The 26,344-nt window shown below is 39.2% G+C and overlaps 1 protein-coding gene across 2 annotated transcripts in view; it reads right to left on the minus strand.

Moving 5' to 3' along the window:
- Positions 1 to 16,677: 16,677 nt before the first annotated feature.
- KIFBP (kinesin family binding protein) overlaps positions 16,678 to 26,344 on the minus strand; it is a 39,620-nt gene continuing 29,953 nt past the window's right edge. For both annotated transcript variants that reach the window (XM_057736493.1, XM_057736492.1), the window contains 2 exons: positions 21,764 to 21,879; positions 16,678 to 18,089 (listed from right to left, as the gene is read on the minus strand). In XM_057736493.1, coding sequence (XP_057592476.1) covers positions 17,214 to 18,089; positions 21,764 to 21,879 — 992 coding nt within the window. In that variant the 3' untranslated portion in view covers positions 16,678 to 17,213. The remainder of the gene's footprint in view (positions 18,090 to 21,763; positions 21,880 to 26,344) is intronic.

Below are 26,344 nucleotides of genomic sequence, written 5' to 3' on the forward strand. Positions count from 1 at the left end.
CAATCATTGCAAACATACGCTCTGTATTTGGTATATTGCTCTATTAAGTTTGTGTGATAAGATACATTCAGATTAAGAAGGTAAAAGCAGGCCCATGGAATTGAATTAAATTACAACTTGAAACACACTGGCACATCCTCAATAAGTGAAACTTAAGGTATTCTTCCAGAGGGGCTTGGGAATCATTTCTCCTTATTTTTAAGTGGAATGTAGTTAGATTTTATGGGCTCCAGGCAGAGAAAAACAAATGAAAGATTAAATATTCAGAAGCAAAGTTCAAAACTCCAGTCTAAAAGGACAGTAAGTTTTTAGCATGAAGCCATTCTATAGTTTTGCATAATCAGTACAGCAAATTGGAGATTATTCTGTTTTCATTTTTATAATTTCTTGCGTGATTGCACTGTTTTCACAGTGTCCAAGCAATAGCTTTGGGGCAAAAATTAAGCATAAAAATCATCCAAAGGAGATCACAGATGACTTTGGAGGGTGATGAGTCTCTTGATAACAAAACCTGATGTAGATTGATAACAGGAAAGGCAAAGTGATTAAGATAGCCCAGAGGAAAAGCGAGTGAGATAATTCAGAAGGACGTCGGGGTAAAGAGCTCTGTACCGATAGCTGGTGCGCGGCGGCTGCAGGTCATGTCAGATTCAGAAACACATCATCCAGCAGGTTCTGTTGTTGGTTTTTCTGAATTATATTTTTGAACCCAATTTCATACAAAGCATGTGTAAGGCTTTCCTGGCCCTTCCTGTAGATGAAAAATTAATATTGGGTTGTGACCTCCCTGAGAAGTTACTGGCTTAAAGAGTCTGACTGGGTTGTTTGGGTGAGATTTTTTTATGAGATCTGTACTTTCTCTGGTATTTCTCCTGGACACATGGTTCCTGGGTGCTTTCTTGAATTTTTTCCTGTTTTGGGTTTTTTCAGAGTCCCAACTTTGTAATTATGAAAACGACTTGGATGGATATTGTGACCCCCAATTGATTCCACCCCCCCCCCGCCCAGCCAAAACAGCTCACATCTCTCTGAAGTGCAAAATGACTAAGAGGCTCAGTTGTGCACGGACGCTTACCCTAGACATGCATCTACATACACGGGGCCATTTAAAGAATATTTGTTGCCCTGATATATGAGTGTTTTCTTTTCATATCGCATGATTAGTAACCAATTGGGATCATCAAAAACAGACCTGCAATGCAGGTAGCTGTGAAAAGTTTAGAAATACTGCAAAACAGCTAAATAGCTACAAAATGGGTAACTTTTAACATCTATGTCTGTATATATGTAGCTATACCTATAATGATGATTTGGACAATATGTAATTTTAGGTTAATCGTCCCTTATCATAGCTTCAGCCTGGTTCAACGGCTTGTCAGCAATTTTACTTCCGGTATATTTGTCCCTTGTAAAAAAATTTTTTATTGGCATATAGCTGATATACATTCATTTCATGATTAGTACAGCATGATTTGACATTTATCTACGTTATGAAATAGCCACCCCAAGAAGTCTGGTAACCATCTGCCACCATACAGAGTTACTGTGTGGTAATGTGAGGTCTGTAAGTTACATTATTGACTATATTCCCTATGCTGTACATTACATCCCTGTGATTTATTTTGTAACTGCAAGTGTGTACCTCTTAATCTCCTGCATCTATTTTGCCCAGCCGCTCACCCCCTCCTCCCCTCTGGCCACCATCAGTTTGTTCTCTGTATCCATGAGTCCATTTCTGTTTTGTTTATACATTTATTTTGTTTTTTAGATTCCACATATCAGTGAGATCATATGGCATTGCCTTTCTATGTCTGACTTACTTCACTTAGCATAATACCCTCTGGGTCCATCCATGTTGCTGCAAATGGCAAGATTTCATCCCTTTCTCATGGCTGAGTAATCTATTGTATGTATGTATATCACATCATCTTTATCCACTCTATTAATGGATGGTTGTCATTTCTTATAGTCCATTTAAACTAAAATTAATAGAACCAGCAGCTTGTTAACTTTGTAAAAGATACTCATTATTTGACCTTGGTTCAAATAATAGCTCCAGGGAATTCCCTGGCCGTCCAGTGGTTAGGACTCGGTGCTTTCACTGCCTTGGGCCCAGGTTCATTCCCTGGTAGGGGAGCTAAGATCCTTTGAGCTGCATGGCGTGGCCAACAAAAAACAACAACAACAACAAAATAATAGCTCTGCCACTTGCTAGCTGTGTGAACTTAAGCAAGTCACTGAAGCTCTCTAAGCCTCAGCTGCACATTCTGTAAAAGGAGGGTGATAGTATCCTTGTCAAAATTTTCGAGACAATTATTTGAAAAAATGCATATAAAGTGCTTAGAGTAGCTGGAATAGACTAGGTAGTGCTCAATAACATTAGCTTTTATAAGTACGTTTTATATATAAGGGAGAAAGAAATTCTGAAAGTAAACCAGTAAAAGCGAGAGTTGGCAAACCATGCCCCCAGGCCAAATCCAGCCTGCCATCTGTTGTCATGAGTACATTTGTATTGTAACACGTTCATTCATTTATGTATTGTCTACAGGTGCTTTCACAGCAGTATTGGATAGCTGCAATAGACTGCATGGCCCAAAAAGTCTAAAATATTTACCATCTAGCCCTTTACGGAGAGTTTGCCAACCCCTGAGTACAAGCAGAAGAAACTTAATTGGCCAAAACAAAAGTAGCATTTGAAATGTGGATGTGGCAATTTTCTAGACAAAAACAAAAAAGAAAAAAGGAAAATACAAAATCTATTAAGCCCTCTCTCTTACATAATTTGGGAAGAAACTAACAGCACTGGCTCAAACTGATCAGAGGAGCAGAGATGAGCAAGATGTAAATAACCCAGAAAACCCCACTGAATTACTGGCAATTGCAAAAACTTTCCCCAAGGCAATTTCAAGGGGAGAAGTCTCTCCTACACTCAGTGTAGGACCTTGAATATAACAGCAAAGAAATGAGAATGGCATTTAAATAAGCCTGTCCTTAATAACCAGGTTTTCCCCACAAAGATAGCCTACACCATCTGAAAGATCCTAAAATTCATAGACAAATTTGAATGTTTTTCTGTTTTTCTCAGATAATTGCTCAGAATTGACAGGTAAAATGCAGTCTTATGATAGTAGGCATTCACTTGTTAAGCGAATGAATGAAGGAATGATGCCTTTAGCCTAATTGCCCAGATCTAGCAAGATTTTAAGATCTTTTTTTCTTCCAGTTTTATTGAGATATAATTGACATACAGCACTGTATAAATTTAAGGTGTACAGGGGAATTTCCTGGCCATCCAGTGGTTAGGACGCCACGCTTCCACTGCTGGGTGCCCTGGGGTTCAATCCCTGGTCAGGTAATTAAGATCCTGCAAGCCATGCAGCACGGCCAAAAAAAAACCCAAAAATTGTTCGTTTAAAAAAAAATTAAGGTGTACAGCATAATGATTTGATTTACATACATCATGAAATGACCACAATAAGGTTAGTGAATATCCATCATCTCATACAAATACAAAATTAAAGGAAAAAATATTTTTTCCTTGTGATGAGAAGTCTTAGGATTTACTCTTCACAACTTTCATATATGGTATAAGCAGTGTCATTAATTCCATTGCTTTCTAATATCTGTTCAGGTCCCACTGGCCAGAAGTTATGCACGTATTGCCATTTGTCTAACAGTTAAAGCATTCAATACCCTGGGATATTTCTTACTCTTTACCCTGAACAGTTATTTATATACTTTAATTTTCACAGACTTTTGCCTGGTCTCTACCTAAACTATTACGTTTTTTAAAAATTTAATTTATATTTTATATTGGGGTATAGTTGATTTACAATGTTGTGTTAGTTTCAGGTGTACAGCAAAGTGAATCAGTTATACATATAATGTATCCACTCTTTTTTTTAGATGCTTTTCCCATATAGGCCATTACAGAGTATTGAATAGAATTCCCTGTGCTACACAGTAGGTCCTTGCTGACTGTTTGATGTACAGTAGTGCGTATATGTTAATCCTAAACTGCTAATTTATCTCTCCCTCCCACCTTTCCCCTTTGGTAACCATAATTTTTATTTTCAAAGTTTGTGCATCTGTTTCTGTTTTGTAAATATGTTCATTTGTATCATTTTTTTTTAGATTTCACATGTGACATCATGATATTTGTCTCTGACTTACTTCACTTAGTATGATAATCTCTAGGTCTCTCCATTGTGCTGCAAATGGCATTATTTCATTCTTTTTAGTGGCTGTGTAATGTTCCATTGTATATATGTAAATCTAGCAAGACTGAAAAGAAAATGGCAAAAGACTTTGTATCAAAAAATCCCACTTTTTATTAGCTCAGTATGTAGTCTTTGCCTCAGTAATTAGTTTTAGGGGTGAGCAAAAGAACAAAATGCTATTTTAAATAACTCTGTGGCTCTGATAGGTCATTGACCCTAGCCCAAATTCTATCACGCTGCCAACACTTCTAAGGGTGCTAGTCATGTGTATTTCATGTAAGATTATGCAAAACTATCCCAGAATAATGAGCCAACTGTCTAGGTAAGGGAGAACCTCTATTACCCTTCAGTGACTCTGCAGTAATAGTGAGAAAACAATGAAACAGCTCTGACAGAGTTTAAGCAGACACAGCAGTATTAAAGGACCCAGCATTGCCAAGAAACCCCATATGCTGCATGATAAAATAACAAAGATACGACATTGCCATGGCTCTAGACTCAACCAAAACCAATGTGTACTGAATAATACAAGAGTCTATTTTTTCTTTGGATGGGAGACCTAGACCAGACACTGCAGCCACATTAGTTTCCTAAACTAACCCTCAACCTCCACTCTGCACCTTGCCCAACACAGAACAGGCTAGGGTAGCAGTTCTTGTTTTTCCTTTGTTTGTTTTGTTTATTAATTGGGTATAGTTGATTTACAATGTTGTGTTACTTCTGCTGTACACCAAAGGGACTCGATTATACACATGTATACATTTTTTTAATATTCCTTTCCATTATGGTTTATCCCAGGAGATTGGACATTGTTCCCTGTGCTATACATTTGGACTTTGTTGTTTACCCATTCTAAATGTAACAGTTTGCACCTACTAACCCCAAACTCCTAGTCCATTCCTCCCACCTGCCCCCTGCCTTGGCAACCACCAGTCCCTTCTCTATGTCTGTGAGTCTATTTCTGTTTTGTAGATAGGTTCATTTGTGCGATATTTTAGATATATTCCATGTATAAGTGATATCATATGGTATTTTTCTTTCTTTTTTTTTTTCTTTTTTCCCAGCTCTTTATTGGAATATAATTGTCTTACACTGTTGTGCCAGTTTCTGCTGTACAACAAAGTGAATCAGCTGTATTTACACATATATACCCATATCCCCTCCCTCTTGAGCCTCCCTTCCACCCTCCTCATCCCACCCCTCTAGGTCATCACCGATCATCCAGTTGATCTCCCTGTGTTATACAGCAGCTTCCTACTAACCATCTATTTTATATTTAGTAGTGTATAAATGTTAATGCTACTCTCTCACTTTGTCCCAGCTTCCCCCCACCCCCACCATCCTCAAGTCTGTTCTCTATATCTGCGTCTTTATTCTTGCCCTGCCACTGGGTTCATCAGTACCATTTTTCTAGATTCCATATATATGCATTAACATACAGTATTTATTTTTCTCTTTCTGGCTTACTTTACTCTGTATGACAGACTCTAGGTCCATCCACCTCACTACAAATAACTCAATTTCATTCCTTTTTATGGCTGAGTAATATTCCATTGTGTATATGTGCCACATCTTCTTTATCCATTCATGCATTGGTGGACATTTAGGTTGCTTCCATGTCCTGGCTACTGTAAATAGTGCTGCAATGAATATTGTGGTACATATATCTTTTTGAATTATGGTTTTCTCAGGGTATATACCCAGTAGTGGGATTGTTGGGTCATATGGTAGTTCTAGTTTTAGTTTTTTAAGGAACCTCCATACTGTTTTCCATAGTGGCTGCACCAATTTACATTCCCACCAACAATGCAGGAGGGTTCCCTTTTCTCCACACCCTCTCCAGCATTTACTGTTTGTAGATTTTCTGATGATGGCCATTCTGACCAGTGTGAGGTGATACCTCATTGTGGTTTTGATTTGCATTTCTCTAATGATTAGTGATGTTGAACAGCTTTTCATGTGTTTGTTGGCCATATGTATGTCTTCTTTGGAGAAATGTCTGTTTAGGTCTTCTGCCCGTTTTTGGATTGGGTTGTTTGCTTTTTTATATTGAGCTGCATGAGCTGCTTGTATATTTTGGAGATTAATCCTTAGTCAGTTGCTTCATTGATGAATATTTTCTCCCATTCCGAGGGTTGTCTTCTTGTTTTGTTTATGGTTTCTTTTGCTATGCAGAAGCTTTAAAGTTTTATTAGGTCCCATTGGTTTATTTTTATTTCCATTATTCTAGGAGGTGGGCCCAAAAGGATCTTGCTTTGATGTATGTCATAGTGTTCTGCTTATGTTTTTCTCTAGGAGTTTTATAGTGTCTGGCCTTACATTTAGGTCTTTAATCCATTTTGAGTTTATTTTTGTGTATGGTGCTAGGAAGTGTTCTAATTTCATTCTTTTACATGCAGCTATCCAATTTTCCCAGCACTATTTATTGAAGAGGCTTTCTTTTCTCCATTGTATATTCTTGCCTCCTTTGTCAAAGATATGGTGCCCATATGTGAGTGGGTTTATCTCTGGGCTCTCTATTCTGTTCCATTGATCTATATTTATGTTTTTGTGCTAATACCATACTGTCTTGATCACTGTAGCCAGATAGTATAGTCTGAAATCAGGAAGCCTGATTCCTCCAGCTCCATCTTTCTTTCTCAAGACTGCTTTGGCTATTCATGGTCTTTTGTGTTCCCATACAAATTTTAAACTTTCTTGTTCTAGTTTTGTGAAAAATACCATTGGTAATTTGATAGGGATTGCATTGAATCTAAGGATGGCTTTGGGTACTATAGTCACTTTCACAATGTTGATTCTTCCTATCCAAGAACATGGTATATCTCTCCATCTGTTTGTGTCGTCTTTGATTTCTTTCATCAGTGTCTTATAGTTTTCTGCATACAGATCTTTTGCCTCCTTATGTAGGTTTGTTCCTAGGTATTTTATCCTTTTTGTTGCAATGGTAGATGGGAGTCTTTCCTTAATTTCTTTCTGATTTTTTGTTGTTAGTGTATAGGAATGCAAGAGACTTCAGTGCAATAATTTTGTATCCTGCTACTTTACTAAATTCATCGATTAGCACTAGTAGTTTTCTGGTAGAGCCTTTAGGTTTTTTATGTATAATATCATGTCATCTGCAAACAGTGACAACTTTACTTCTTTTCCAATTTGGATTCCTTTTATTTCTTCTCTGATTGCTGTGGCTAAAAATTATAAAGCTATGTTGAATAATAGTGGTGAGAGTGGGCACCCTTGCCTTGTTCCTGATCTTAGAGGAATTGCTTTCGGTCTTTCACCATTGAGAATGATGTTGGCTGTGGGTTTGTCATATATGGCTTTTATTATGTTCAGGTAGTTTCCTTCTATGTCCACTTTCTGGAGAGTTTTTTTTTTTTCTTTATCACAAATGGATGTTGAATTTTGTTGAAAGCTTTTTCTGCATCTATTGAGATTATCATATGGTTTTTATCCTTCAATTTGTTTATATGGTGTATCACATTGATTGATTTGTGTATATTGAAGAATCCTTGCATTCTTGGGATAAACCCCACTTGATCATGGTGTATGATCCTTTTAATGTGCTGTTGGATTCTGTTTGCTAGTATTTTGCTGAGGATTTTTGCATCTAAATTCATCAGTGATATTAGCCTGTAATTTTCTTTTTCTTTTTCTTTTTAAATAGTTGTAGTGTATGGGCTTAGTTGCTCCATGACATGTGGGATCTTCCTGGAGCAGGGATCGAACCCGTGTCCCCTGCATTGGCAGGCAGATTCTTAACCACTGCACCACCTAGGAAGTCCTGTAATTTTCTTTTTTTGTGACATCTTTGTCTGGTTTGGGATCAGGGTGATGGTGGCCTCATAGAATGAGTTTGGGAGTGTTCCTTCTTCTGCTATATTTTGGAAGAATTTGAGAAGGATAGGTGTTAGCTCTTCTCTAAATGTTTGATAGAATTTGCCTGTGAAGCCATCTGGCCCTGGGCTTTTGTTTGTTGGAAGATTTTTGAGCACAGTTTCAATTTCAGTGCTCATGGTTTGGTCTGTTCATATTTTCTGTTTCTTCCTGGTTCAGTCTTGGAAGATTGTACTTTTCTAAGAATTTGTCCATTTCTTCCAGGTTGTCCATTTTATTGGCATATAGTTGTCTGTATTAGTCTCTCATGACCCTTTGTATTTCTATGGTGAGGTTACAGTTTTTGATTGAGACTTAGCTCATTGTTCTGATTGAGCTTGAGTGACCCTAAAAGAAAATTTGTATCTATAGCCAGGGTCAGAGTAGGTATTATTAATTGGCCAGGTAAAAGGATCCCATCTAATATCAAGAGTAGCCTGAACAGGACTAAACTTTCTTTCCTCTAAAATAAATTTCCTAAGGGCTATCCAATCAGAGCCTTGAAGGGGAGACGTCCACCAAAGCAACCCAGAACTGGACACAGAAAATTGGCCACAAGCCCAACAATCGGATTGATTTTTTTTTTTTAATTTGTATAGGATCATGCCCATGATATGAAAACATTTGATTCATATGTAAAAGTCCAAGAAGTCAGGAAAACACTATAAATGATCATATGAATCAGGTACAGCATCTTAGGTAAGCTGTCTTTTTTTTAATCTTTTTAAAAATTTATTTACTTTTTTGGCTGTATTGGGTCTTCGTTGTGGTGTGCAGGCTTCTCATTGTGGTGGCTTCTCTTTGTTGTGGAGCACAGGCTGTAGGTGCACCAGCTTCAGTAGTTGCAGCATGCCAGCTCAGTAGTTGTGGCACATGGGCTTAGTTGCTCTGCAGCATGTGGCATTTTCCTGGACCAGGGATTGAACCCATGTCCCTTGCATTTGCAGGTGGATTCTTAAACACTGCATCACCAGGGAATTCCAAGCTGTCTGCTTCTGATGTCGTCGTCATCTTGTCATCCTAGTGTGGGTGTAGTTTCTCCTCTGTTTTAGCATTGTTTTAAGGTGAGTTTGATGTCAGCAGTCCTTTCTACAGACCAGTCTGGTGCAGGAGCCCTTTTGAAGTGGGAAACATAAATCCTAGAGTCGATTCCCTTTAGTTTTGTTGCATCTGTTAAGAGTACCTGGTGAGGGCCTTTCCATCTGGGTTGTAATGAGTCCTTTAAATGATGCCTTTTCCAAAATATGTAATCTCCTGGTTGTAGATATCATGGCATATCTAATCTTCATCCAAAGATAGACTACTATGATAGGCTTCAGAAACAAGCTTAGAATGGTCTTTTAGGAGCTTGATTAAGCTTTTACAATAATGTAACGTCCCCTTTTAATAGTATAGGTTCACACAATCCTTCATCTAGTCTCATTGGTCTCCCAGTGATAATTTCAAAAAGAGACATGATGTTTCCCAAAGGGAGTAGACCTTAGGTTGAGGAGAACCAATGGAAGGGCCTTTGGCCAGGGTAAGGAATAATTGTCTACAATTTTAGCCAATCGGGTTTTTTCGTTTGGTTGTTTTTTTTAATGACTTTTTAAAAAATTTATCCATTAATTTATTTATTGGCTGTGTTGGGTCCTCATTGCTGCATGCAGGCTTTCTCTAGTTGCGGTGAGTGGGGGCTACTCTTTGTTATACATGGGCTTCTCATTGCAGTGGCTTCTCTTGTGGAGCATGGGCTCTAGTTGTGGCACAGGCTCAGTAGTTGTGGCTCACGTGCTCTAGAGCACAGGCTCAGTAGTTGTGGCACACGGGCTTAGCTGCTCTGCAGCATGTGGGATCTTTCCAGATCAGAGATCGAAGTTGTGTCCCCTGCATTGGCAGGCAGATTCTTAACCACTGTGCCGCCAGGGAAGTCCCAGCCAATTGGTTTTTAATTGTTACCTTTGTTCTTTCTACTAGCCCAGAGAACTAGGGGTGATAAGCACAATGGAAATGCTACATAATTGGCCAGATTTTGCAAATTTCCTTGACAACTTGTGCAGTAAAATAGGTTCCCCATCACTATATATTTCTGCAGGGATTCCCCAAACGGGACTCACCCTTTCTAATATTAATTTGCCTGTGGAGTGTGCAGTGGCCCTTCTGCACGGAAATGCCTCAACCCAATGTGAAGACATGCAAATCATAACAAGTATGTACTGGTAGCCCTGAGAGGCGGGTATTTGGATAAAATCAATCTGCCAAATTTCAAAAGGGCCAGCAGGTAATGGAAAGCTTCCCTAAGAATTATGTAATGGCTTTCCTGGGTTGTATTTTGGACACGTGGTGCATCTAGAATGAACTTTGAGCGGTAGTGAAGGAAGGCTTCCAAAAATATTGTTTACCCCACAATACCATCTTATCTGAGTTCCAATGAGTCGACTCATGAATATATTATAAAATGGGGTGTTGAGTTCCAAACAGAAGGTTAGGCTTTGCATTTGGGCCTATCCAGAGCCCTTCATTGGAGTCAAATCTTCCTCCTTTTTGTTTCCAAGTATCCTTTTCTCCTTTTGGTGCCGTTTCCTGGAAATTCAACAGGGTGTTAGTAAGGTTACTGGGAAGCCAGAAAGAGGAAAAAAGCTGTTAGCTGACTGTTATTCTGCAGAGCTGCTGTCTTGGCGGCGTGATCAGCTAAGGAGTTCCCTTTTACTTCTGTGGTGTCAGCCTTTGAATGACCTGATAGCTAATGTACTTGGTAGCAGAATTGCACCCAATAATTCTGCAACTTGTCTCCCATTTTTAATAGGCTGTCCTAAGGATGTTAAAAATCGTCTTTCCAAAGCATACCAAAATCACGTGCTACCCCAAAGGCGTAGTGACTGTCAGTGTAAATGTTAGCAGATTTCCCTTTTGCCAACTGGCAGGCTTCTGTTAGTGCTATTAATTCAGTCTATTGGGCAGAAGAGACATCAGGTAAGGGACCATTCTTGAGGACTAATACTGAAGAAACGACAGCATAACCAGCCTGTCCTCGCAGATATGAACCATCAGTGAATAACGTAAAATCAGGATGATCCATGGGGCTTTCTTAGAGATCAATCCCGGGAGACAAAAGGTTGTCAGTTAAAACAATACAACCATGATTTTCCTCATTGATATCTGATTCCTCCAGGAGCAAGGTGGCTAGGTTAAACTCGTTGCATCTGTGAAGAGTTACATTTGGTGAGAACAAGACAATCTCATGGGAAGTTAATGGACTTGCAGAATAATGTTGCATGTGATGGGAGTTTAGTAAGGCTTCCACAGAGTGAGGAACAAAGATAGTAAGAAGGTGGCTCATTGCTCTCTCTTCTGTGGTTTGACTCAGCACAGCTGTCGCTGTGATGGCCTGGAGGCAAGGGGGAGGCCCCTGGCTACTGAATCTAACTGTGAGCTGTGATATCCTATTGGCCAGCAATAACCACCATGTTGCTGGGTTAGTACTCCTAATGCAGTCCCCTTGTTTTTGTGAACAAAGAGGGAAAAGGGTAGATCATACGAGGGTGAGTCAAAAATTATCCACACTCTGGCTGTAGAAATGCCCCAGGGTTGGGGTCTTGGCCAGAAGTTTTTTAAGGTCTCCATGGCTTCAGAATGTTCTACATTCCAGCTAAGAGGTTCAGATTGGTCTTGTTTGAATAGATTATATAGTGGCTGAGTGATTAAGGAAAAATTTGGAACCCAATTCCTACAGTAGCCTGCAAGACCTAAAAAGCCCCTTAATTGTCTTTTTGTCTTTGGGGCAGAGAAGGCTAGAATGCCTTTCACTCCATCCAGATCAATTAAAAGTCCTTCTTTAGATATCCTATGTCCTAAATATTGTACACTAAAAGAATTAGTTGTTCTTTGGACACTTTATGTCCCTTTAAGGCTAGCTTCTGAAGTAAATACAGGGTGTCTTGCTGGCTGTTTATGAAAGAATTTGAACATAGCAGCAAATTGTCTACATATTGTATCAAAACTGACTTATGAGGAAAATCCAAATCATCTAAATCGGCCTTTTATTATCTGGAAGAAGTAAGTGGGGCTTTCAGTATAGTCCTGTGGCATGACAGTCCCTGTGTATTGCTGTTCACTCCAAGTAAAGGCAAAAAGATACACTGGTCATCAGGATGTACAGGGATACTGAAAAATGTGCTACAGAGATCTACCACAGAAAAGAAGTTGCTGGGCTTCCCTGGTGGTGCAGTGGTTAAGAATCTGCCTGGCAATGCAAGGGACACGGGTTCAAGCCCTGGTCCGGGAAGATCCCACATGCCTCAGAGCAACTAAGCCGGTGAACCACAACTACTGAGCCTGTGCTCTAGAGCCCGTGAACCACAACTATTGAGCCCACGTGCTGCAACTACTGAAGCCCACGTGCCTAGAGCCCATGCTCCACCACAAGAGAAACCATTGCAATAAGAAGCCTGTGAACCCCAACGAAGAGTAGGCCCCGCTCTCTGCAACTACAGAAAGCCCGCGCACAGCCACAAAGACCTGATGCAGCCAATAAATAAAAAATAAAATACATTTTGTAAAAAAAAAAAAAAGTTGTTTTTAGAAATATAGGACAGTAAGGTATGAGGGTTGGGCACTACAGAATGTCAAGGAATAGTAATAGCATTGATAGGTCTCAAGTCCTGTACGGATCTTCAACCCTTGCCATTTGGTTTTTTAACAGGCAAAGTGGGAGTGTTACAAGGGCTGGTGCAAGACGCAATAAGCCCTTTTCAATATAAGCTGATATTAAAGGTTTTATTCCCTCTATGGCCTCCTGCCTTAGTGGACATTGACAAATATTGGGCAGGGGCTTATCCTTATCTACAGTAATTTTGATGGGAGGCACAGAATGTATTCTCCCTATGTCAGCAGTATCAAGTGTCCATAATTCTTTAGGTACTAGGTCTAACCATTTTTCTTGTTCTGCATCACCTTTATCATGGGCTGCAAACATTATATGATGAAGGAAATCTGAGCTTTTAGGTCAAAAACATTTCTCCCTTAGGAGTAAAAGAAATTTGGGCTTCATAAGTTTCTAACAAATCTCTACCTATTAGGTGAATAGGGGCACTTTCTACTAGGAAAACGGAGTGCCTTCAAGTTCTCTTAGGTAAAATTCTAAAGCTAATGATTTAAAAGCCTTAATGGGCACGTTGGAAACCCCCACCATTTGCATTGAAGTATTACTCCGAGGGAGGGAGCCTTTGTTTTTGGTAGGGTTTAAAATTGAAAATGTGGCTCCTGTATCTATTAGAGCTTTGTTTCTCCTTGTATATTTATTTCCACTTCCCCAAGGGTGTTAGAAAGAAGGGGGAAGACTCCCCATGTTCCTGGAGCAGCCCTATTCTTGTTTAACTTTAAATTCTGGTCCAAAATCCAGTTTCTCTTAACTTACAGTTCATTTCCTTTTTCTTTTTTTTTTTGCTGCATTGGGTTTCTTTGCTGCACATGGGCTTTCTCTCGTTGTGGTGAGTGGGGGCTACTTACTCTTCATTGTGTTGTGTGGGCTCCTCATTGCAGCGGCTTCTCCTGTTGTGGACAACCGGCTCTAGGTGTGCCAGCTTCAGTAGTTGTGGCACATGGGCTCAGTAGCTGTGGCTCAAGGGCTCTAGAGCACAGGCTCAGTAGTTGTGGCACACAGGCTTAGGTACTCCATGGCATGTGAGATCTTCCCAGACCAGGGATCGAACCCATATCCCCTGCATTATCAGGTGGATTCTTAACCACTGCGCCACCAGGGAAGTCCCTACAGTTCATTTTCTGATGTTCTGGTTTTCTGCAGTAAAAGCAAACTTTTTGTTTCTTTTTGGTTGAGAATTATGGGGGTTGGTTAACCTTCGACTGGTGTTGGGTACTTAATTGGCACAGTTGAAGGTTCATTATTCTCGTAGATATCCCTTTTTTTCTTTTTTTTTTAAATGGTTTTGAAAAGTTGGTCAGCCAGTGTAACAAGAGCGTTTGTATTTAACGCAGACCAACCTAGATTGTGTCTTTTTACGAGAGTACCCAAATCCTCATCTAAATCCTCTAAAAAGGTAGAGTTAAGCAAAGGATCACTTTGGTGGTTAGAGAATGATTCAGGTATCAAGCCAGAATATTGCTTAAAAGTTTTTTCAAACCTTTCATAATAGTCTGGAATTGATTCATCTGGTCTTTGCTTGCACTGTTGAATCTTTGTCCAGTCTGCCCTTTTTGGGAAAAGCTCTGGGATAAATTCGAGTCATTTCTGAGCTAAGTCCTTGCATTCAGTGCGAGCCTCTGGACTACATGATTCAAAATTCATTAAGGGGTATTTCAGTCCTTTCTCTATCCATCCCCCTGCTTTATTTTCAGAAACTAATAGCTGTATTAACTAATAAAGATCTGAATACCCAGGCTCATAGGTCCAGATGGTAAGCTCAAATTTCCTAGCAAATCCCAATGGATCCTGACTCAGATTGGAAATTCCTTAGCCAAGGCTCTAAGTTTTGCTCGGGTCCAGGGTGTGTACTTAAGCACCGAGGACGGTTCACATCTCCTGTAATAGGTTTCTCCTTACAGGGAGCTATAATCACTTCTGATTTTCTATTTTCCTTTGCTGGGGGAGAGGGAGCAGCAGGAAGTGGAAGAGTTGGAAGATGGAAAGAGACAGCATCTGGGCCAGGCAACTCAGGTACAGGAGGATCCTGGGGAGGAGCAGAGGGAAAGGCAGAGTTAGTGCTAGCGGCTTTTTTTAGTTCTAATATAGTTTCAAGCAACTTTGTTAGTATCCTGCAAAGAAGTTACTCTATCATTTGCTCTTTTAGAATCTTCTAAATACCAATCAAAGTAAGCATTCCATTCAGTCTGTTTCACTTTACGGCCAGCTTTTTCTAACTGTGCTCACAAAAATATCAATTTTGGAATATCAAAAGAACCCCAATTTGGCCATTTTAGGTTGATCTCCTTTAGTAGGATTTCCCCAATTAACTAGGTACTTGCAAGTATGAGCTCCATACATATTGTACATGAATCTGGCTGGAGTGTTAGTTGGAGGCTGGTTTTCTCTCGTCCCTCGTTTCTGTGTTTGGGAGATTCTATTTCCCATTTTAAGTTGAATTTGTCAGGGATAAAATTTACTAGTGAAATTGGGTGGTGGGCCAGTGTGCTGCTTGTGAGCCTACCTCCTCTAAACGTCACCCCAGAGTCGTTTCCGCCCTCTTATATCTCAGTTTCTCCCTTCGGTAGTCTAAGCCCACCAAGGATGCTCGGATTGCTGAATGGTCAGTTCTCAGCTGCAACCCCTGGGTGAGCAAGTGTTTTAATTAATGAGTGGGTTTCCCTATGGGACCACTACACGGTATGAGGACTCTGCCTCCACCACTCCCGTAAATTTCTCAGTCACCTGAGAAAGCTGTTAACCAGCCAGGAGTCTTGTCCCTTTTCTTCTGAGCAAAGCTCTCATGTAATATCTTCACTTTTATCCCAATATATTCTATTAAGGCAGCCAAATTGAGGAAAAGTGTCAGATCAGCCTCTTACCTAACCACTTAGCACAGACCACTCAGTCTCCTACACCTGAGCAAACCCTGGTATCTTTCAACAGCAACCCCGTCCCCACACCTGCCCAGCCCAGTATCTTTCAACTGGGTGGGCAGGTCCTGTTAACACACCACCAAATAAAACTCAGGATCATCAACCAATATGGAGATCTGAGAACCAGGAGAGACTTACCCAAATTTGTCTGGACTCTCCAAGGAGGCGGAACCGGCACAGTGGGCCTCTGCTGGTACCACAGCTCCAGTTCCTCATGGAGTTCAGGCGAAGGAGGGGAGTCCACTCTGCGTTCAGAGCTATCTGAAACGCTGTCTGCCAGGATGCAGCCCTCATTTTGCTCCAAATAAAACATAACTCACAACTCTCACGTTGTACATATATTTTTTAAGTTAACAACAGCATTCCTAACCTGAAATCTTCTTGTCTATTTACTTGCTCCATGAGAATAGGATCTTGTTGATCTTGTTCATTATTGTATCCTCTAAGCTTACAAAAGTGAGAACAGTGCCTGACCCACAGCCGACATTTAATAAATATTAAATATTGAGTGAATTACACATTGCTGTTATGCTCAAAGTTTTTTCCCCCCTGGCAAACTGATCTCAAAGGAAAAGCAAGGTATTTACCACACATACATAAATGTTACAGAATCTTAGACTTGGCTTCAGAAAGCTTAGGACTAGGTCAACACACAGAGCTATTCTCTGTATCAAATCTTACAACTGATCTCGGTTTTTGCACTAGATAAGGACTCCATTTCAATTCTGCATCTACTTAAAATGGCTGACATACTAACAGTGTTATTATGTACATATCTTTTTTCGATAGTGTTTTAAAGGTTTATAGATATACTAGGGTCCTCTGAGAAACTGCAGCCAATAAAATTTTTCTGGAACATAATAGTATTTCAATAAGTATATTCAATGAGTAAGATTTTAATGTGTTCTCTCTGTACAATGTTACCAAAGAAATATTCTTCTCTGCTCCAAATAAGGTAATACCCTTTGAAGTATCAAAAATAAACCAATTCTTACAAGAAGACAAAAGAACAAATGGAAGCTTTTATTACTGACACAAGTCAATTTACTATATTTTCAACAAGTCCTTTTTCCTCTATAATGAAACAAACTACAATACTTTACAACATAACTTAGTTTTTTAGTATTTCAGAAGGGAAAGATTTCTTTGGGAATTTAGGAAAGTAAGTATTTTGGGAAGAATAACTATAAGAAGTTACTTTTTCAGTTTTAATACAGTAACAGCTTGCCCACCAGATGTATTACCGAGCATTTTTCCTCTTAATGAATCCATCAAGTATTAGCCAACAAAGAACCTATTTTAGAAAATGAGGCAGAAGAAGTTTATATTCAAATAGGAAACAAGCAATCTAAAATACCAATCACATCACTTTAACAAGGCAATTTATTTACATAATTAGGTATAAATTATTAAGATCCTAGCAAAGATTCAATTGGTCTATCTCAAGTTCAAACAGCATTCATCTGGCTATTAAAGTAAACACCACAATTGAACTGGGCTTGTTTGACTAATGGGAAAAAAATCTCTTCAACATTGCACATTTTCTCTCATTAAAAGCAAGGACTATTAAGTCAGGGCCATCTTGGTTCTGAACCTCTCCATTTTTGTTGGAAGAAGACTCACCATCTCTTTACTAAGTTCTAGCTCAACTTCTATTTCCTGGGCAGCTTCAGGATGCTTTTCACAGTAATCAACAATAAATTTGTAATGTTCCAATGATGTTGCCAAATTTTCTAGCTCTTTCTTGGGATCTGCAGTGATGATTTTCCCGTAGAGACGGGCAACTCGAAACTTCGCTAACATGGCAGGGCGAAGAACATCTTCCCCTATATGCTCAGGAAATACTTTATTTGGGTCTCTCAGGGAGTCTAAGAAGAGCTGGTAGTACTTCAATGCTGACTTATTAAGACTATTTATTTTTTTCACGATGTGTGAATCAGGATCCCTCAGCTTGTCAGCTATGGCAACCTTCAAATCCATCATATCATAGTAAGCATGTGCAATTTCAAACTGAATCTGTCTGTTGACCAATAGATAATACTGTGGATTCAGGTCCACAGTTAAGGGCTCTAGCATAGCTATTCTGCGTTTATGCATCTTGCACCGTCTCTCCATGTCAGTTTCAAAGAATGCAAGCACCTTAAACAGAGCACTGTGGTCTTGGACAATTTCAATATGGTCAGTGACATAACCATCAATCTGAAAGAACTCTTTTGCCTCAAAGACATAATGCTGACCCATTAAGAAAAGCTCTCTGGCTTCTTCAAAATCTAAAGGTCGCAAAGAGCTCACTTTCTCTTCCACTGCAGAGATGGCATCACACAGTTCACCAGTTCCAAACTGCACAGCTTTTTTCCTGATGCTTTCTTCCTCATCTAGTTCTTTTTTCCTTAAAGCTCTAAGTTCAGATTGTTTATCAGGATCCAGCTCTCCTATGTTGTCCTGAAAGAAAAAAATAAATTATGGTTAAGGAGGACAGACATTGATTGGTCTCCTGCTGTCAATACTAAAGCAAATTTACGGGCTTCCCTGGTAGCACAGTGGTTAAGAATTTGCCTGCCAATGCAGGGGTCACGGGTTTGAGTCCTGGTCCAGGAAGATCCCACAAGCCGTGGAGCAACTAAGCCGGTGAGCCACAACTACTGAGCCTGTGCTCTAGAGCCCATGAGCCACAACTAATGAGCCCATGTGTTGCAACTACTGACCTAGACCCCGTGCTCCACAACAAGAGAAGCCACCACACTGAGAAGCCCATGCTCGCCACAACTAGAGAAAGCCCGCATGTAGTAACAAAGACCCAACACAGCCAATGAATTAAAAAATAAAATTAATTTTAAAAAATTCTTTAAAAAAAATACTAAAGCAAACTTAAGAGTAAAGCCAAAAAAAACCCTCTCACTTCTCCACCTGGTTGAGGGAGGTGTTACAATCACATCTTTTAAAACTTCTTTCTAACTATATTCCACTTATATTAAAAATGAAAGAAACTAGGAAAAAGTAAATAAGCTAAATAAACTGCTTATTATTTTCCTCTTTGGGGAACTAACTCACTTATAGTTACACCTTCAGATAAGATAAATGTATATGAAAACTGTAAGAGCTGTGAAACATTGTATACATGTAATACATTATTAGCAGTATCTTAACAGAGTGAGTGAAATCTACATCCTAAAAATATTGTACAGAAATGCCATTAAGATTAACAACATGAAGTTTATGCTAAGTTATTTAGTGAAATACATTACAGGAAAATGTTCTAGGTCTTTTAAAGATACTAAAATAATGACAGAGTTAAATCTACCTTCATAGTTAAAGTTATCTCCCCTACCTCCTGGGGCCAAAACAAAACACAACAACAAAAAGAAGGAAATAAGATGGTTAAAAAAGAGTAAGCTCATTCTCTTCCTGGATGATAAAACTGAACATCAGATCCCTCAGTGGACAGTCCCAAGGCCTTCTCTTCTTTTCATTGGAAGCTGGCTCTCTAGATCTGCATTGTTCAAAACAGTAGCTATTTGCTGAGTGTGGATGGCTACTGAGCATTTGAAATGTCCACACTGAGATGGGATCAGTGTAAGATAATACATACCCAATTTCCAAGACTTAGTACAAAATTTAAAATAGCTCAATAATGCTTTAGTATTGATGACAAATAGAAAAAAATATTTCTTTTTATATTCTAGGTTAAGAAATATAAATTTCACCTGCTTTTTTTCCTAATGTAGCCACTAGAAAACTTAGTTATATATGTAGCTTATGCAGCTGGTATTCTATTTCTTTGGACAGCACTGCTCTACACAGGTGACTCCATCCACACCCATGGTTGCAACTGCCAGCCACGGGATGATGACTCACAAATCTAAGGTACACCCCAGACCTCTTCTCAAGCTCCAGACACATAACTATAGTTCCCCACAACATCTCCTCTCAGAAGACTCAGACACCTCATCCTCCACACGTCCACAATGGAACTCTTACTCTTCAGCAAACAGGTTCCTATTCTAGTACTATTTTAGTGAAGGACACTCCATCAATCTAGACAGCCAGCAATCGAGGAATCATCCTGAGATGTTCCTCTCCTCTCCCCTTTACCCCACACTTCCAAGCTATCACCAAGTCCTTTATGTTTTGCCCCCTAAATACCTCTTGAATCCACTCTTTTCCATCATCTCTTCTGCCACCATCCTAGACGAAGCTCTCTTCACATCTCACCTCCACTGTTCCAGTGGTCCTCTAACAAATCTCCCCCACCCAGTCTTGCTTTCCCTCAATTCATTCTCCATTCTGCTACCTAAGTGATCAGTCCAAAAACCCTCAAGGCCTCCATTCATGGAAGGCGCTGCCTGTCCTATCCCTTTCTAACCCTATCATATCACATGTGCTCTCACTCTGCTCCAGCCTCACAGGCCTTTGTTCCATCCCTTCTAACACCATGCTCCCTCTACCACAGAACATTTAAATGTGATGCTTCAGCTCCCTGGAACGCTGTGCCTTCTCTCTCTCCAGTTCAGGTAGTTCTTACTCATTCCCAGAGCTTCCTTCAGATGTTACTTCATCCTAATATGACTTCTCATATCATGTGTCTCTCCTTTGTGGAACTTACCAAAGTTGCACTTTCATAAGAACTAAAAAACTAGGTCTATTTTTGTTCATCATAGTAAAATGACTACCACAGAACTGGTAGAAGTAAATACTTAAATTTGTATGTTATTAAACTTGAATTGAAGACTTTTCAGGTAAACATGATCAAAGGATGAAGTTACAGTAACAAAGCCACACTAAGGAAAATCTGAGTAATTTAGTAGCATGGCAACTATTTGAGTTTAAAGTAACCAGGTGATAAATTCTAGTGCCCAGTCTGGAAAACATCAACTAAAGGAAGGATAAGAGTTAAACCACAGGGTGTTTTGCTTCATAATTACTTCAAATGCAGGCCATAAGTCTCTAAATTTGTTTACTTAATGTGCTTCCTGGCTGCTTGCTTGTTTACCTGCTTTCTAGGCTGCTTTCTGAGCAGAAGAAAGCCGACAGATTTTTCTGGCTGCAACTTCTCTAGATATAAAACTCCCTAGTTTTTCTCCCCACTTCCCTTTTCCAAATATGCCTCATCTTTACTCTCTACCTCTAAAGTGCTCTAATCTTTGAAAGACCCCTGCTTCTAGGGGTTTATGGCTTGTCTGGTTTTATTTTGTTTAGCAGTTTCACAAGGTTCTATATTTACTAAAAATGATTATATTTTAATGCACCTAAATAGAAAAGCAGCATAATAACTCCTCCAGGAAAGTCTCCAATGTTATCTGCACTTAATATACTGCATCCAAATGATTTACTTTCCTCTGTAGTGGACAGGAACTAGAACCCATGAAGCGTGGATTAGTAACAACGATGTTGACAATGACAGTTCACATTTATTGAGGACTTGGTTATGCCTCACTTTTCTCAGCCCTTTATATATATTTAACTCTCACAGTAACACTATTAAGTACTATTATTACCTCCATCCTACTTGTGAGGAAACTGAGGCACAGAGAAGTTATTGCCATGATACACAGCTACAAACTAGCAGGGCTGTTTTCCAGATACATTTATGCTTATATTTTTGTCAAAATGTATATTTACTGTATAAAGTATATAAAGATTAGTAAGATTTCCTGCCATCGAGTTGCTTATAGTCTAAAAAGAGGTGAAGGAATAAGACAAAAATATGAGTAGGGAAAACAGGGACAATACAAAGTCAAGTGACTTAGGAAGGGTTCTGTGGAATTTAAAGGAGGGAGAAGAAATGTGTAGGGGATGAAGAATTATACATTCAATAATTTTTGAGAACTTGTGCCTGGAGACTAGTGTATGATGTGAACATGATGAAGACTCCCTCTCATGGAGCTTATGCTCTATCCAAAGGAGAGTCTTGAAGGAAGAGGTGTTATTTGAGATGGCCTTGACTGATGAGTAAGATCTGAAAAGGCTGAGATGGGGACAGCAAGAAACAAATATGAGAGCATTCTACACGACTTAAATAACACACATGCAGTGTGCCCGATGAGCATACTCTGCATTTAAGCTTTTACTTACATCCTGCTATTTAAGAAAGAAAAGACCACTTTTCACTGTATTACCTGCATGGAAAGTTGGGCATTCTGCATGAGAGTCAAACAGTATTTGATCCAGCATCTTGCTATTTCCCCTTTTCTTTGGTGATAAAGCTCTGGCACATCTCCTTCAGCTTCAGTAGCTAAAATGATACAATGTGATTTGTGTAAGTTAATGGTCACAATTGTAATTTTCAATGTGTAATGCATTCTTTTTTATATCACTTTTTCCTGACTATAAAAGTAACAAGTCCTCATTGAAGCAGTGGGGAAAAAACACACCCAAAACTCCAATTACCCAGAGATACTATTATTTGCATATTTCTTTCTAGTTTTTTTCTCATGTATTATCTGTAGATAAAAACTAAGCTCATGATGTATATTAAATTTTGAATACAGGCATACCTCAGAGAGACAGCAGGATTGATTCCAGACCACTGCAATAAAGTGAGTTACACAAATTTTTGATTTTCCATAGCATATAAAATTTGTCTGCACAATACCGTAGTCTATTAAGTGTGCAATAGCATTATGTCTTAAAAATGTACACATCTTAATTAAATATTACTAAAAAAAATGCTAACCATCATCTGAAGCTTCAGAGAGTTATAATCTTTTGCTGGGTGGAGGGTCTTGCCTCAATGCTGATGACTGCTGACTGATCAGGGTGGTGGTTACTGAAGGTTGGGGGAGGGGGGCCTGTGGCAATTTCTTAAAATAAGGCAACAGTGAAGAGTTCACTGATGAACTCTTCCTTTCACAAACAATTTTTCTGCAGCGTGCAGTGCTGTTTGATAGCATTTTACCCACTGTAGAACTTCTTTCAAAATTAGAGTCAATCCTCTCAAACCCTGCCACTATTTTATCAAGTAAGTTTATGTAATATTTGGACTCCTTTGTTGTCATTTCATTAATCTTCACAGCCTTTTCACAGAATCTACCAGGAGTAGATTTCATCTCAAGAAACCACTTTCTTTGCTTCATAAGAAGCAACTCCGCATCTGTCAAAATTTTATCATGAGATTGTAGCAACTAAGTCATATCTTCAGGCTCGACTTATAATTTTAGTTCTCATGGTATTTCTACCACATCTGCAGTTACTTCCTCCACTGAAGTCTTAAACCCCTCAAAATCATCCCTGAGGGTTGGAGTCAACTTCTTCTAAACTCCTGTTAATGTTGATATTTTGACCTCTTCTCTTGAATCTAGAATAAAGAGTCCTTTCCAGATTTTCAATTTACTTTGCCCAGATTCATCAGATGCATCACATCTATGGCACTGACAGGCTTATGATTTTTTTTCCCAAATATTAAGACTTGAAAGTCAAAATTACTTCTTGAACCATGGGCTGGAGAATGCATGTTGTTATTACCAAACATGAAAACAACATTAATCGTATTGTATTATCCCTGTCAGAGCTCTTGGATGACCCAGGTGCACTGGCAATGAGCAATAATCTTTTGAAAGGCATTTTTTTTTTTTTTGAGCAGTAGTTCTCAACAGTGGGCTTAAAATACTCAGTAAACCATGTTGTAAACAGTTGTGTTGTCATCCATGTTTTGTTGTTCCATTTACAAAGCACAGGTAGCACAATTAGCATAAAGCATAGTTAGCATAATTCTTAAGGGCCCTAGGATTTTCAGAATGGTAAATGTGCACTAGCTTCAAGTTAAAGTCACCAGCTGCACTAGCCCCTAACAAGAGAGTCAGACTGTCTTTTGAAGCTTTGAAGCCAGGCGCTGACTTCTTTCCAGCTATGAAAGTCCTAGATGGCATCTCATTCCAATAGAAGGCTGTTTCATCCACACTGGAAATCTGTTTGGTGTGGCCACCTTCATTAACGATCTTAGCTAGCTCTTCTGGATAATTTGCTGCTTCACCTTGCACTTCTACTTTATGGAGACAGCTTCTTTCCTTAAATCTCAGAAACCAACCTCTGCTAGCTTCAAACTTCTCTTCTGCAGCTTTCTCACCTCTCTTAGCCTCCACAGAATTGAAGAAAGTTAGGGCCTTGCTCTGGATTAGGTTTTTGTTTTAAAAGAATTTCTTCAATTTATTTTTGATTTTTAAAAAATATTTATTTATTGGCTGTGTTGGGTCTTTGCTGCACGTGGGCTTTCTCTGGTTGTGGAGAGCAGGGGCTACTCAGTTGTGGTGCACAGGCTTCTCACTGCAGTGGCTTCTCTTATTGTGGAGCGCGGACTCTAGGCATGCGGGCTTCAATAGTTGTGGCAGACGGGCTTTACAGTTGTGGCTCGCAGGCTCAGTAGTTGTAGCACACGGGCTTAGTTGCTCCTCGGCATGTGATATCTTCCTGGACCAGGCTCAAACCCATGTCCCCTGCATTGGCAGGCAGATTCTTAACTGCTGAGCCACCAGGTAAGTCCCTGGATTAGGTTTTAGTTTAAGGGAATGTTGTGACTCATTTAATCTTCTATCCAGACCCCTAAATCTTTTTCCATATCAGCAATAAGGCTGTTTTGCCTTTTTTTTTTTTTTTTTCTGTGTGCGGGCTTTCTTTTTAGTTGCAGTGAGTGGGGGCTACTCTTCATTGTGGTGCACGGGCTCCTCATTGCCGTGGCTTCTTTTGTTGCAGAGCACAGGCTCTAGGCACGTGGGCCTGCAGTAGTTGCAGCACATGGGCTGAATAGTTGTGGCTCACGGGCATCCAAAGCACAGGCTCAATAGTTGCGGCACACAGGCTTAGCTGCTCCGTGGCATGTGGGATCTTCCTGGAGCAGGGATCGAACCCGTATCCCCTGCAATGGCAGGCGGATTCTCAACCACTGCACCACCTAGGAAGCCCTGTTTTGCTTTCTTATCATTCGTGTGTTCACTGGAATAGCACTTTTAATTTCCTTCAAGAACTTTTCCTTTGCATTCATAACTTGACTAACTTGCACAAGAAGGAGTATCTTTTGGCCTGTTTTGACATGTCTTCCCCACTAAGCTTATGCAATTCTTCCTTTCACTCAGAGGTCACTGTAGGGTTATTAACTGATTTAATTTCAATAGTGTTGTGTTCTCAAGAAACAGAGGCCTGAGGAGAGGGAAGAAGACATGGGGAAATGGCTGGTCAGTGGAGTGGTCAGAATATACACATTTACCAATTAAGTTCACCATTTTATGTGGACACAGTTAGTGGCACCCCAGAACAATTTCAATAGTAAAATCAAAGATCACTGATCAGACCATCATAACAAAGAAATAACAATGAAAAGTCTGAAATACAGGAATTACCAAAATGTGACAGAGACATGAAGTGAGCAAATGCTGTTGGAAAAAATGGTACTAATCAATTGCTTGATGCAGGGTTGCCACAAACCTTCAGTTAAAAAAAAAAAAAAAAATCAGCGAAGTACAATAAAGCGAGATGCCTGTATAGCTTTTTCTTCATATATTATGCCACAAACACTTTAACCACATCATTCTTAACTCTTTAACATCATTTTTAAGTATAGCATTATGTACAATTAAATAGATGTTCTATACTTTAATCATTCTTCTAATACTGGGCATTGTTTCCAATTCCTCTATTACAAACAACTCTAAACAAGAAGATCTCTGTGCGTAAATCTATCTGGATTTTCGATTATTTCCTTAAGATAGATTCCTAGATGTGGGATTTACTGGGTCAGAGTTAACACCATTTTAAAGGTTCTTGATACATACTGCCAAATTATTTTCAACAAGTACCCTAACAAACAATATAAGGTTGCGCAATGAAAGCATTTTTAAAACAATGGACATTGCCAATTTTTTAGCTTTCCATTTTTGAAGAGTAAAAATAAAATACCTCACTGGAGGTTTAGTTTTTTTGTTTTGGGAGTTTTTTTACTTTTTCTTTCTTTTCTTTTTTTTTTAACTTTTTGCTGCACAGCACAACATGTGGGATGTTGGTTCCCTCACCAAGGATTGAACCTGGGCCCCCTGCAGTAGAAGCATGGAGTCTTAACCACTGGACCACCAGGGAAGTCCCGAGGTTTAGTTTTTATTAACTTTTTTTTTCTTAAGATAAGTGCCTTTTAGACTTTAACCAATCTACAATTAATTCATCGTAATAAATAAGGGGAAAAAAACTATTTGATAATGTACATTCCTCTAACTCATCATAGGCTCTGTATTCTGATCCAGAAGAACTGAGATAATTGACATAATATATTAGTTTCAGGTGGACAACACAATGATGATATTTTTATATATTATAAAATGATCACCACAATAAGTCTAGTTAGAATCTGTCACTATATATAAACATTTTTTCTTGGGATGAGAACTTTTAAGATCTACTCTGCTAGCAAATTTCAAATATGCAATCAATACATTATCATTAACTATAGTCACCATGCTGTACATTACATCCCCATAACTTATTAATTTTATGACCCACTTCACACATTTGCCCACCCCGCTCCCCCACCTTTGGCAACCACCCATGTGTTCTCTGTACCTGTGAGTTGTTTTTTGGTTTTGGTTTTTGTTAGATTCCACATAAGTGCAATCATACAGTATTTGCCTTTTTCTGTCTGACTTCACTTAGTATGATGCCCTTAAGGTCCACCCATGTTGTTGAAAATCACAAGATTGGTTTTTCCCCACAAGCCACTG

The sequence above is a fragment of the Hippopotamus amphibius genome, chromosome 5, assembly GCF_030028045.1.
Source record: "Hippopotamus amphibius kiboko isolate mHipAmp2 chromosome 5, mHipAmp2.hap2, whole genome shotgun sequence".
Taxonomy (NCBI): Eukaryota; Metazoa; Chordata; class Mammalia; order Artiodactyla; family Hippopotamidae; genus Hippopotamus; species Hippopotamus amphibius.